This window comes from Nipponia nippon, unplaced genomic scaffold (genome assembly GCF_047370975.1).
Source record: "Nipponia nippon isolate SJK-2023a ecotype South Korea unplaced genomic scaffold, ASM4737097v1 scaffold_4, whole genome shotgun sequence".
NCBI classification, from domain to species: domain Eukaryota; kingdom Metazoa; phylum Chordata; class Aves; order Pelecaniformes; family Threskiornithidae; genus Nipponia; species Nipponia nippon.
Window position 1 is genome coordinate 28,640,920 of NW_028262358.1, and position 14,889 is coordinate 28,655,808.

At 38.1% G+C, this 14,889-nt stretch overlaps 1 protein-coding gene across 5 annotated transcripts in view; it reads right to left on the bottom strand.

The window, feature by feature from the left end:
- THADA (THADA armadillo repeat containing) overlaps positions 1 to 14,889 on the bottom strand; it is a 165,657-nt gene that overhangs the window by 46,139 nt on the left and 104,629 nt on the right. For all 5 annotated transcript variants that reach the window (XM_087773897.1, XM_087773899.1, XM_087773898.1 and 2 more), the window contains exon 31: positions 3,745 to 3,830. In XM_087773897.1, the coding sequence (XP_087630023.1) occupies positions 3,745 to 3,830 (86 nt within the window). The remainder of the gene's footprint in view (positions 1 to 3,744; positions 3,831 to 14,889) is intronic.

Consider the following 14,889-nt stretch of genomic DNA (forward strand, 5'->3'; position numbering starts at 1 on the left):
TAGCACTGTACAAGTGCCAGAAAATCCTCTGGAAGAGGACTGCGTTGTTCCACCCATTAGACTGGAAAGGCCCTGGACATCTGTGATTCCACGTCAATAAAAACAGTTACTGTGGTGACAATATAGCAAAGAGGTATGCAAGAGCAAATTCACTAGTTATTATTAATCATTATTAATACCGACAATAGACATTATCTCATCAAATAATCCTAGATCTGGTGAGAACTTTTGTTTGCTCTCAATAAAGGCAAAAATATTATTTTTAGTTATGTATTTTAATTTTTTTTTAAAGAAAAGACTTGATTCAGTTTTTTTCTGAGTTCCAACTGCAATTGAGAACTGAAAAAAAAAATGCTGTAAGTTTACATAGTCTTGGCATTATGTATCGTCTCTGCACATCAGAAGACCCTCAGGCACGTCAGGAGCCGGAAAAAATGCTCTAGATTTTTCATATCAACTCAAGCAAAGAAAACTCTATTTTCCCAGTGATGTGAATCAGGCAACACTTCCATCCAAACCAGCAAATCAGAATAACGACGGGGTTTTTTGTTTGTTTGTTTTAAGATAAATAATCGTCATTTGGCCAGCAATAAATTTTTAGCTGGACAAGATGCTTTTGGTATGCATTACTCCCTTCCTTATCTGACATTTAAATAGTTTTGAATTTGTGAAGTAAATTCCCTAAGGGCTGTCCTGCACTTTAAGAGACAGATTTTATTAATTGAAGACAACAAATCACTTACAGAAAATAATCGTAATGTAGGAAAGGCCTAGGCAGGGTTGTACTCTGAAAATCTCTTTGTAATTGTAGCCCCTTTAGACAGGCATAATCAATTAGAAGTGGTCTGATTTTAACCAGTTGCAGGCTCATTACACTGCATTCCCATTTCTGTTGCTGAAAATCAGTTTCAGCCCGTGGCCTGGAACTCATATACAGCACTTCCTGGGGCCTCTTAGATAAACACATCAAGAAACAGTTTTATTTGGATTTGTCCTTCACCCTTTATTCATTGAAACAACTTTACAAATCAAGATTAAAACAGAGAAAAATTGGCTCATAACCAGAGATACTCATATATGAGTAAGATATTTAATCTCAGAAAAGTACATAGCTTCAGTTAACAATTATTCCTTACAGAACATTTAAATGTGAGACTCAAAATGTTCATTTTTAACTGCTGAGTTTAGTCTTTCTCTTACTGTGTCATGGGACGCTCAGGTTCTATTTAATATAAACATATTACTCCTTTATTTCAGAAGGGCTTCTGCCTGCGATATATAAAATTGTCCCTAATGTATCTTCAAGTTTTCAAAACCGTATTTCCAGTCTAAGTTTCTACTCTCTGAAGATATTGCCTACAATATATCATTTTAAACCTATATAGGAATGAAACGTTTAAGCAAGACAATAGTAATGAACTATCCCTGAGCAGAGAGAGTCTGCAAAAACAATTGCTTTTCTTCTACAGAAATTGTACTTTACAGCACCCAGGCTTGGAACAGTCCACACGAGCTTTGAAAAATAAATGAATCCACTACAGTCAGTAATCCAGCCACAGCATGGGGCATGGAAAAAAAAAAAAAAAAAAAAAAAAAAAAAAGAAGAGGGGAGTTTCCTGGTGTGGAGAGGTCAATAAAAGCCTTTGTAAATATGCAGCAATTGTTTAAAAACCAAAAGAGACAAAAAACCCGAAGATAACTGAAATAGGAAAGAGGCTTATAAAGGAAATGTAATGCCCATGCCCACTAAGTAAGCAAATTAGGAGCCCTCACCTGGAATACTGGCCACTCACTCCTTCATAAAAGAAAATACAAAAATAGAGTTGAAGGGTGAGTGACAAGAATAATCAGAAGCAGAGGAAAAAAACTTCCTATGAAGAGAGTACAGAAACACTGGGATGATACGTACCACAAAGCAGATGAACAGAGGTAGAGGACCATGATTTTAAAAACTGTAAAAATTAATATTCCAAAGAGGATCTATCTTTAAAAAAGGAGTACTCAAATGAAAAAGAAGAGCGATGAGTCCGAATATGGTTAAGGGTTTTGGTTTTGGTTTTTTTTTTTTTTGGGGGGGGGGGGGATGGGGGGGGTGTTTTTGTTTATTTTGTAGATGTAACACACAGATAGATTTTTAATGTATTGCACAGGATAACCACCAAGGCCAATGGCATATCAGGACTTAAGAAACTTTATTTTGTATAAATAACAAAAATAAGTAAATGTATATATTGTAACATAAGAATTATTGATGGTAGATACAGCCTACCCAAAACAAACATTAAGGAGTCAGGAAAAAACTTAGCCCTACAAGCATGCTATATTGAAACTGCTTTACATAGGGTGGTTCACCCCTCCCTATAAAGCATGCAGCCCTTAAGTAGTCACAAACAGTGGTCAGTACCTGACAGAACGAGACTTATTACAGTGCAACATCATCTGGAAATTTCCATTACTGAACAGTACATCTTGACATCTAGGACCCACGAGAGAGGATGACTCTTCAGAGGACATGAAAGATCTGATCCATCTCCAAGAGTCCCCGATCACTGTAACCGTCTTCCTCTGGTATAGTGGAACCCACCTGTCACATATTTTCTGTATGTCTATGCTTCTGTTATAAGGGCTAGATTCTGCATCAACCTATCTGAAGAAGCTCATTTCAGAAACGTTCATCACCAACTCACTTTCTTGATAACTGTGGCTCTTCCTGGGTGCGTGGCATTGCCAGTACTACCTAAAACTGAGCAGCGATTTGAACTATGCCCTCACAAGAAATCACATAAATAGCAATTATGGAATTAAAATGAAACTACCTTTACCAAAGGTCTAATCAAAAAAGCAAAAGGAATTCGTTTTAAAATGAAGGGTAACCCCCAAAACAAGACTATCTGAAATAAAGAAAGGTTCCAATGACTTAAATGCAGTGTTAAAATTAGTCATTAAGAATTTTAATGAAATGAAAGAACTATTCTTTAACTGCCTTCCTGGACTGACAAGGTAATTTATTACTCACTTGTTCATAAGAAATGAACACAACAGGCCCACAAGGAAGCTAGTTACCGCTGACCAAAAGTTGTCTACACGCAGTCACACTTGAAAGGGTATCCCCCTTCCTCCATACCTTTGCTTTCCTTATTGTTTACAGTGTGGTTTGTATTGTTGCAGATAACACTCTGCATCATTAAAACCACTGATAGTTCTGAGTGGCCCTTCAAAAACTTCACAGTGATAAAGAATCAATATAAAAAAAGAAATGTAAAGAAGCTCTCAGCGTTGTTTCTTATAAAACTTCTAAACATGAGAAAACACAGTTTCTCTGAAACACTTTCAGGTGTCTCATGAAGGAACAGGTCTGTGGCGCTCAGGAAAGGTTAAAGTAGCAATATTCTGGGGTTTGGATTTTGTTTGTATTTACAACCTTGGATCAGAAAAATATTTTGGAACACTGAAGGGGATCTCTTTTGTTGTTGCACAGTTCTAGCATTAGGAATACTGCAAGATCATTGCTTCAAGCTTTGACAGGGAGCCATACCTCATTCTTCTCATCAACAATCCCCAGGACCAGCTCTACAGAAGGCAGAATAATAAAGGGCCCTTTTATACAAAGCAGCTAAAGGACTCCAGCATTCAGTAAGTACCATGAGTACAAGTAATATATTATTGTTTTTCCAGATTCAACAGAGCTCAGAAATTTCCCCACAGATATTTAATCCGATTTCTAGAGCAGTATATTTGACTTACCTTGCTTTTGAAACTTCCCCAGGTGAGTACTCAGCATCACAAGGACATCAAGATAGGCAGCTCTGGTCACCAAACAAGGATTTGGCCTAGAAAAATCAAATTACTAAAGATTAAATCCTTATAACATCCATGCTCAGAAACAGCAATGAAACACACCAGCTTGGGGTGTCTATTTTACTTAATTAATGAAGATCAACTACTGATCAAATGAGACTGCATGTGCAAAATAATTAGGCCAAGTTATCTAAGCTTCACTTCCCAGTCCATTCTGAATGACAGTCTCCCTAGCAGAATGGCAACACCCTTCATCCATCCATTCCACCAAACTGCAGTTTATACATTTTATTATTATTGGATGAATCAGCTTGCCCTGGCAACTAGTATGTCTTTGTTTTGTTTATAGATAATGTGTGTAATTAAATGCATTAACAAAAATAAGTCTTCAGGTCTTATTGTTACAGTTCATAAAAGGAAAATTGCCCATGAAAGGTACCTACTACATCTTTTTAATGGCCATAAGTCTCTCACTGTTCTGATTAAGACCACAGAGGCACGCATGTTTTTAAAATTAGATTTTGTTTTTTTCCCCTCAGACAAGAATATTGGGGATTTTGTGTGTATAATGCAAACTGGTAATAAGCTACTCTCTGCTCTACCTCTTCAAGTCGCGTGTGATAGACATTTTCTTTCCAATTAGAAAAGTAAAATTAGGTTAACATCTTCATTTTTCTCTATATTGTTACCACTGTATGTTACAGCCAGGAAAAAATTTCTTAAAATGTAACTTAGTATGTGAACAAACAGGAAATCCAGTTCAAACACAGAAATTATTCTGACGAGTCCAATGGGACTTGCACTAAAACAAAAGCTTTTAGAATCAAGCAGCACAAGCTTAAAGTATGACTAATTCTGTTCAGTATTTCATTTTTATTTTATCTGGCACTTTCTTTGTATGTTTATCTTGATGTTTGAAACTCTTTCAAAAAATTGTTAATTAAAAATGTTCCAACAAACATTCTCAACTCTGTATCATCTTTAAAATTCAAGACAAAAACTTTTGCAAATAAGATATGTGATCATGACATAAATATGAAAGGTCTAAGGTTCTTTCATAGAAGTTTGGCAGCTATATTTGCCTGTGGAGAGTTAGTCTATGATCCTGTTAAAAAAGACAACTTTTACCAGAAATACTGCTCTCACCTTCAGTAATAAACTCTGTAATAAGCCTAAATTACTTATGCTTACTTTTATGGTCTACGATATTAGGCATCCATATAACACAGAGCAGGCTACATGCTACCAGGATTTCTCTTCGGAAAAGAGTTTTTTTTTTTCCTTTTGCATAAACAGAGACATTTTAGACACTTTCTTAGTAGTGAAGTAGCCATGAACCTCCCAAAACTTCTCCATGCTTGCTACTTACCACTTGCCTTAAAGCATGAGAGCTAAAAGCCTGCCTGCAGAGAAGATGCACATCAGTAAGAACTGATACCGTAAGAAGCCAAAGCAATTTTAATGTGGCCTATTTTGAAAAGCTGTATTAGAAAGACTTAATTTCTGTCCACCCTGACTAAGTGAACCTCTCTCCTTAATCTTGGGCATCCAGTTGTTGCCCAAGTTGTTCTTCACAGATCTGTGTGAAAACACCACAAAGAAATACTGACAGGGTTAGGAGCTCAACCCACGAGAAAAGAAAGTGACAGATCAGTCAAAAGCTTAGAAGAAACTGAGAGGTCTCTCACAAGTACTCAGAAAATGGACAAAAGCAGCCATGACAGATTTCAATTAAGATGAAGAACATAATGGGCCTCCTGCACTTCAGCTCCTTTGAAAAATGGAAGACTCACTTATTATTCAGTCATTTCACTGGAAAGAAAATTTCCAACGTACAAACTGTGCCTTGGGAAAAACATGGCTGACGCAACCTTTACTGAAGAAGGGACAACAGCAATACAGGCATGTTTTTTTATTCTGGTCCAGCTTTTAAGCATTTACCACTTCATTTGGAGTATGCGCGTATGCATGTTTTGACTTTGAAATGAGGCTTCTCTAGCATAAAACGTGCCAAACGTTTGTTCTTGGCTGGCTCCATTGCTCTGGTGATGCTAGTGAATTCTCAGCCGTATGTGCCAGACGGACACAACAGGAAATTCAGTTTTCCAAAACCAAGAAATTTCAGTGTTGCTCAGCCTTGAAGACAATCAAGCTGTGATTTGCATAACAGACCTGACAGCCAAAAATCACATGCTGAACATTTCAAATGATGCACTGCGCAGTATTTAAGATGACCTGTTCATGCAGAACTTCAACAATGACAGTAGGAAGAGAACAAGATGTTTCTTTTTTAACACAGATACCCAAATAAAGTGGTGTTCTCATAAAGCAGCTTTAGGAAATCTGTCTCCAAACAAGAAAGTCACAGCAGTAGCAAGGGTGGGAGCTCCAGGCATCTGGAACAGCATTCCTTTTTTTGTTCCAAACCCAAAAATTAGTTCATTTCCCTTCCAACCTGGATATTAACGGAAACAAATACATCATATGCTCACTCCAGATGATAAACTGTATGTGACTCTGAACAGGATAGAGCTAGAGATGGTTAGGACTCTGGTATCTAAGAGTGTGTCCACACAAATATAAAATGGATATCAAAACAATATTCATACTACTACACATATATACTAATAGCAGGCTGGTGATGTCAGCGCAGAGATCCATACCTCATTAAAGTAATGCTTTGTCTACATTAGCAAGTAGGTTGGTGTAACAACAGCAGATCTGTGAAGTCAAACAGCTGCTACCAAAGACCCAAAGGCCACCCTACATACCATGCCCAGATGCATTAAAACCTAATTTTTCAGAAGTTCACCTTGTTGCTTTTTGTTTCTCCTTGGATACAGAGTTTACAGCCAGCCTGCTCACCACACTCAGAAGCTTATCCCACAGTTTCTAGCACTCCTTCGTGATGCTATACTTGGAGGTTGACTGTCTAGGTGGAAATAAAGATCAGCTCACAGACGACAACCGAGTTAAATTTGACGAACAGCCAATATTGCAGATATTTCAACACACCTGGCTGAAGAGAGGTCAAAGGCTGTCTGCCCCGAGTAACGAGTAAAAGGCAAGCATCATCACAGACTTGACCCGCCAGGCAGAGGGGAAGGAGACACCTGCAACCTTTAGAAGCACAGGCAGGGACGGAAAGGATTACTGCTTAGAAAGAGCAAGGCCCAGGAGAAACATGTTTCTAATTTAATCAAGGAGAACGAAACAATGACAGGAGGAGCTGTGTCCCTACTAGATCATCACAGAACTCCACAGAAGATACAAGGTGACCGAAAGAACACAAGTCACAAAAGTTAAAAGGATTAAAGATTTTAAAGGATCTACAGTTTTGTTTTGTTTTTTTAACTGCCTAAAGCTCCAGCCTAACAGTGTTTTCAGTATGGGAAGCAAAGTGTCTTTTTTTTAATTATTATTTTAGGTAGGTGTGGCTGAACAGTAGACAAATCCGAAAACACAGCTGCCAGTTTCCATACTATTAAATTTTGAAACATTATAGCAGATTTCTGGATTAGATCCTGAAAATAAACTCTTCCAAACCTAGCCAATTTCTTACCATTAATGCTGAACAAGTAATTGGAGATAGGGTAGTTAGCCTTCTTTGTAACTTCATTTTCAATTCTGGTATGGGAATATAAAATTAGAAAAGAGTTGCAAGTCACTGGCAGGAGGAAACCTTTTGTTAGCCGTTAAGAGTCCGGAGACCTTTTTAAGAGAAAAAGGTTAATGGAATTAAATAGTACTTTTAAATTCACATATTATATGACCGGAGTAACAATAAGCCATTTGTTTTCAACAAGGAACTGCCTGGTAGGTGAATCAGGAAGCACACCCTTTGGGAGATATTCCCTCTCTGTAGATGTAAATCGGACTGGGCAGGGTCAGAAGCTCCACGTGGAATACTGCATTTTGCTCCAGCTGGCTTTGGCTACCTATAGTAGCGCTGGGACCGCTTTGATTTCTGTTCTGCCTTTACTGCCTTTAAGTACAACTGATTGCAGCTTAGGTCTACGTAACATGAAATCAATCCTAGACTCACAGCTTGGAGCTCTGCAAATACTATTTTTTAGAAGCTTGATTCACCTTTTATAGCTAAGTCATGCTGAATTTAAGGTAGTCATTGGTTTGCTTATTTTGGATCGCAGATCTGATGCGAACCAAACTGGCATTTATTGAAGAAATCAGCAATATGTGGTTACAGACCTCCTGTGTACCCTGCTCACACACACAATTTCAACTCTATCAGGAACACGACTTCTAAAATTCAGTTTCTCTTGTGTTAGTGTTTATTTTAAAGAAGATCAACATTAATGAATTACGGAGCAAATTACCTCCTCTTCCAAGGGAAACAACAAGGAGCAAAGAACATGGAAAGCTCACACATTTGGCCTCAATTCTGTCAGGACACTGAGAAAAAGATTTAAACAAACTAAACGTACAACCTCTTCCTCCTCTAACCACTAAGGTCTGCAGAGGTCCTTAAACATCATTTCTACTCATTACAGGACACCATTTATAACCACTCAGATTCCTATACATAAACGAGGATGCCAGCACAACTTTATGTAGAGCAAGTACCAAAGAATTTTGATGCACAACTTTTGCAGATTCTCATTCTCTTCTGAAACCCTCAATTTTCAATTACACTGTCAGATGACCTAAAAAAAATGTCAACTATTTTCTCCCGAATCATTCCTCGTTTTCCAAAAGAACATCACATCACTTAGAGACGAACAACAACAACAGTAACATTAATGTATTGCATTTGTTACATAAATAAGACAGATACAAGTCACTGATTATGAAATCAAAGCTGTTTGTGTTATGTTTATAAAATTAGTTTTTGGTTATTCTAGTCAACAGCAATTCAACGTTTTCCAAAGAGGTAATTTATTTTGCTCATATTTTTCCTCATTAGGAAACAGCTGTTGCAAAACTATTAGCAGAACAAGCACTATAAATATACAGCAGCTTACGATATTTACTAAACATATAACAATATAAAAATCAAAGCGTATTTGCTCAAATTCTCAATGAGCACTTAAATTTCAAATGCAACCTGCCAATCAACGCCTATTAAATAAAAACTCATAACATTTCTCTTGTGAATTAGTTTAGCTATAGGTATCTTAGTGTAGTTAGCTATTTTAGGGATATCTAAAACAAAACTTTTGTTAAAGGTCTCAGAAAAGCTCTGTGTTTTGCAGTCTCCAAGCACTTAGAGGAGTCTGAAAGATTTCAAATCTTTCAGCCAGTGCTGCTTTATGAATACAAGCTAATCTTATTTGTCAAACTGGAATATAACTTCATTAAATAACTAACAAAATAGAATTTCCTCCTAATAATATGTACCATGTACATCACAGTTTTGGTCACAGTAAAACAATACATAACTACACAGGGTGTCAGCCAACATTTTTTCAAACTGAAGTACAGTGTTTAAATGACTGTTAGCTACTTCTAATCTACACACTCAAATTGGTTACTCTCAGCCCCAATCTTTAAAAAATGATGACAAGATTTGGCTCATGAATCAAGCTAATGTAGAACTCCAGTCAAAATTATACAACTTACAAAGCCGCCTACAAATCCCTGTATTTTGTCCAAAAAGTTCATGACACACTCTTAAGTGTCAGGGTAAGGAAACCAGTGCTGGCAAGATTACACAGGCAACTCTTCCAAATGCCAACTCATAGCTGCCTTGAGAACAAGAAGAGAATCATCCTTACGATTTGTGTGACTGTTTCCACTTCAGTTTCCAAAGTGATCTATTATGTAAATGAACTGCCTACTCCTTCTCTGGTGTGTAATGAAAAAGTCACTCTTACTGTAATGCTGTATGTTTCTGGAGCCTTTGGAAAGGCTGAAAAAGCCTAAAATTCCTGGAAGAAAACCTGTAATAGTTAACACCACCCTGTTGTTCTGTTTAAATGTTATTGTCAAAAAAACTCCTTAGCAACAGCTATTAAATTTTATATTTTAGCTGGCAAAAAATAAATCAGCCTGCTGGTGTTGAATTTAAACCCTGAATTCTCCTACTTTCTAGCCACCAATATTATGTACAGTTTTTGCTTCCAACAGATAAATCAAATTGGTTTTCTAAACATCATATTCTAGCTAATACACAGGATGCAATTGCAAAAGCTTTGCACAAATTCTTTTATTTCTGAACTTTAAAAAACATTTCTGATGAGTCAACATTTTACATACAATTGAGGCTGGAATTTCACCTTTAGCTCTGGCATAAACACAGGGAAGAATGTGGAGTAAGTCCAACGTGTCCTAAGGCCAGCTGGTACTTGGGGATGGGGTCCATGCAACTTCCTATTCTGAGTTTCCCAGTCTGCTTTTGTCTTCCATAATCTCAGCTTTTCAGACTGGCACACTGGCATCTAAATTTTAAGGTTACAGTGTATCTTTCCCTCCCTATCAACTTCCAGCCTACTCCTTCCTGAAGAATGGCAAATCTCTGCAAAGTATCCTTTCTTCTCTTGGCCAGATTCTTCTGATACATGACCTGCAATTTTATCAGCTAAAACATCTTCTAAATGCACCAAGAAGCGCATCTTCTGCGATGTCTGACTCTTGATACAGTCAATTCTACATAATCCTTAGGGGGCTATCCATAGGGGATTTTATTCTTGGAGGGTTGCTGATGAACCAGGCCAAGCTGCCCTTGTCCTGACCACATTTTATCTGCAGAGAGATCTGGAAAATCATCATTTGTCACTCATGGAGGCGACAAAGCTTACGGAAATCACACCTACACATACAGTGAGCAGCTGATTAAAAGATTAAATCTCCCATTGTTTTGGTTATTAGCTTTCAAATTCTGCAGTATTCTAAAGACTGAGGTTTTTCGGGATATATTTGTTTAGAAGGCAGCCTTCATATTTTAATCTGTTTTCTCTCAGAGCCCACATCTGTAGCACTGAATCAACATCCACGGCCTTTCTCTTGTCTTCTTGAGGAGACATTAATAATGGATTTAATTATTAAACTTTGTCCATAGCATTTTTAACCATGTAATACAAAACCAGCACATCAGTGAACATCACAGCCAACAGACCTACATTTAATGGAAAGCATTTAAAAAAAAAAAAAAAATGAAGCCTACACTACCAAGTAACCCTTGCTGAGTTCCTGGAAGCGCAGGAACACCCACACAGAAATACAAACACCTAGTAACAGCGCATCTGCTTGCCTACTTGGTGCTGTTGAGATCTTCTTGGAGTAACTACCATGTGCACAGTCCCCTTGACTTGCCCATTCTATAAGACCAGCTCATTCTGCACTATAGCAGGCATTTTCTCCAAAGGGAAAGTTGCCGGTCTGGTGTTTTTTAAGTTTTTCTACCACCACCAAAGCCAGACTATTTTGTTGCTGTTAAGTTTCCCTGGTAAAGGCAGAGAATGTATTGCTTCAAAAAGAAGCTACACAAATTATTTTTTCATTGCGATGCCACCAAGAACATCCTGAGCTTCAGCTATTAAGAAAAATTAATTTGTGCTCTGGCTTGTCCTTGGTGAATGAATCTGAAAGGTTGTGTTTTGTTGGTGTCGTTTTTAGCATACCGGATTGATAAAATAATCCTGTCTGTTCACTTTTTTGTTCTCTTAATGAGAACCACATGTGATCCCTTAGCAGCATCCTAAAAAACTTCGAGGTTAAACTAATCTCATGTGCAAATTTAATGAATTTTACACAATTAACATCAGGGGGTTTGCCTATAAAGAAGCAAGCTACTAACACTCTTTTGTTTATTTATTGGAAAGCATCTTCAGATATGAGTGAGGATTTATGTCTAAAATCTGTAATTGCACATGCTTTGTGCCTACTCTGAGTGTTGCACTGGTGGAGGGAACACACCTTAAACAACCTTATTCAATTCTTAATATTCCCTGAATGTTCCTATTTAAGTTAGGAGTATACCTATGAACCAGAATCAAAGAACGTTTTATCTTATCCAAAGTACACCTTAAACTTCAGTCTGAAGTTTAAATATCTCTACTGATACCCAAAGCAAGTGCTCCAAAACAAGCAATCACCAACTGCCTAAATAAACGCTTTGTAGCTGTGTTAAGGATACTGTTATCAAAACTGGTGAAAGAGTGGACTTGGAGCAGCACAGAAACCTGAATTAGCCTGCTAAAAGCACGTAGGATTTAAATCAATGCCTCCAAGAATACATTTATGAACAATGACGTAACTGTTATGACTCTGCTCTCAAAAGCAAAGACGAACCAGGCTAAATTAGGCTCACAGGTCAGAAAGTGCAGATTAATAAATTACCACTGTGCACCTGATGTGCAGTAACTGTTGATACTGGTATGCTTCGCTTTCAGCTGGAACAGGACAACAAAAATCTCCCTTGATGTTTCGTGTGTGTAAGAGCACACACATGAATTATTGCTCCAGCCCAGCTGACAGAAAGTTACTTTTCAATTTGAAACCAAGTAAATAAGACTTCCATAGAGCCAGGCTCAGCCATTAAAACTATTTTCAATTTTTCAACACGGCTGTATAATGCATACAGACTACTAATGAACACAGCTCAATGTGTAGGTTTTAAAGACAGAAATGGAAAAGTGGAAAAGTTAGAAAATAGGAGTATGTCAAAGGCAGACATGGCCTTGGAAGGACAAGAAGGTTCGTCTTGATGCAGCGAAAGAGGAAGAGGCAAGGGAACTATCTGAAGAGAAGGACTACTCTGCCAAGGAGGATGATCTTGCATTCTCCTTAGTTGTTGCCTTCTTGCTGTTTTGAAAGTACAAGAAGCCCCTTCCAGCTCCCAAATAAATGTCCCCCTTCCAAAAACCACAGAGGTTGCTTGCAAAGCTGCAAAGAGTCATGGGCATCTTGTACCTATACTGAGATAGGCCTGCATGTGCCGCTGTTTTGTCTTTAATAGCCTGCTCACTAGAAATTACCACTGTCTCTCCTAAGGGGCAATAAGAAGAATAAGGGCATATTTAGGTTACACTCTTTGAGCCACAAGGCCCTGAAACCACAATGAAGCCACATTTCTGCTTTCCACACAGATGGCCTGAATGCACCTTGCATGAAGCTCCTTCTAGGAAGGACCTAAGGCTGGTTGTCTGCCTGTTGTCACTCAAACAGCATGGCCAAAAGCAGAGCGGGGAAAGGGGACACTACAGGCTTGATAGGGTGCCATGGCCATCCACTTGGCAAGTTAACGTACTCTGTAGTGTTATAAAATACCTGTGAGATTTCCCTCATTCAAAGCAGTTATAGCTGGATCATCCCAGTGTCAACCTGGAGAAAACTGAGCAGCAAGTATCTCAGTGGACAGTGAATCTCATTTTGAGCCCGGGCCTGGAATAACTTTTGCACGTATTTGTTGTGCAAGCATGAATCTTGTGCCCCTACGTCAGGACCCATTTGTATTTTTAACAGCCCCATCCATAAAGCGGAAAGCTAAGCAGCAGCACCGCAGAGCATGGGATATTTGGGTTATAAAGCTAAGTGCACCGCAGGTGGTCCATTCCAGACGAACTAGTGACTCTTTGCAAAATGCAAAGCCACTTGGTTTCATACAAGGCTGTTCCACACAAGTTAGTTTCAAGAAAGCAGCCTTCTTGGAAGTAAACTTTCCCAGTGCAGACAAGCTCTCAACTAAGAAATGGCACACGGCTCGAGGTTAGCAGAGTATGTTATTTGACTTCTGGCAGAACCTCAAAGTCTTTTCCCCCTCCTGTGGTCTCCAGTAAGATGGAAGGCGGGGGGGAAAAAAAAAAATCAAACTAAAAGCACTGGAAGACAGCATCCTACAGCAAAGCTGTGCAATGACATGATTTCACAAATTTTCCAATACCAATACTTCAGAATGCCAAAGGCTACAAATGAAACAAGACAGATATTTCCGGGACTTCTGTACGACAAATTACCAGCTCCAAAGACTTCTCTTCTACCTTTCTGTATTTATGAAGCAGAAGGCACCTAGTTAGTCTTGTAACTACTCAGTATGCACTTGAACTAAAAAACTACTTTTTTTTTTTTTAATTCATATGAAAGAGCTTTGAACTCTTTCAAAGGCTTAGCTTGATATATTGATTATTTTTTTAAAGCTTTCACCAGACTAATTTCCATCACTTCATTCCATCACCCCAGTTCTCCAACAAAGCAGATTTTATGTATTTTTTAATTTCTGTTCTTCTCAAACACCCTGCATTTCTCTTATATGGAAAAAATATAATAAACTAACACTGTTGCGGGGGTGGGGGGAAGCAATAACATTACTAAACCACTTTAGACCAACAAACAAGCATATTCTAAAACAAAATAAAAAGCACCAAATGAAGTATAAACCTGCAAGTAAAGTGAAAAGTTTCAAATGTCAACTTGAGAAGTGGATGGAAGGCAGGCCTCATTTACCAAAACATCAAAAATGGAACACTGCTTTTGAATACTCAAAAAAGTAGTTAGTATTTTGAAGATGGGAAAAAAAAGAAAAAAAAAAAGGAAGGTGGAGGAAAGATGTTTTTCTTCTAATATTCTAATATATGCTACAAAGAGGAAAAAGCAACCATGTCCCATTAACATCAGAAGCCTCCCTTCAAAACAGACAGAAAATATCCATTAAAAAAGTGAACATTTTATAAAATTCAGTTTGGGGGATGTGAGCCATTATTTTATTCTCCAGAGCAAAATCAGGTGGGGGAGTGGAGGAGGGAGAAGAGACTAGTATATTACAGGGAATGCACAATATTTTCTTGAGCTATTCTACAGCAATACATTCTGATGAAAGGAAATTACATTCTGACCCTAAAAAGGTAAAAAAAAAAAACCAACCACAAAAAACCCAACCAAACCAAACAAAACATAAAAAACAGTTCAGCAAACAGCTAAAGAAAGATAATTCTTCCAGATATATACATGACAATCACAGCATGGTTTGGGTTGGAAGGGACCTTAAAGATCATCTAGTTCCAAGCCCCCAGCCACGGGCAGGGACACCGTCCACTACACCAGGTTGCTCAAAGCCCCGTCCAGCCTGGCTCTGAACACTTCCCAGGATGGGGCACCCACAACTTCTTTGGGCAACCTGTTCCAGTGCCTCACCAC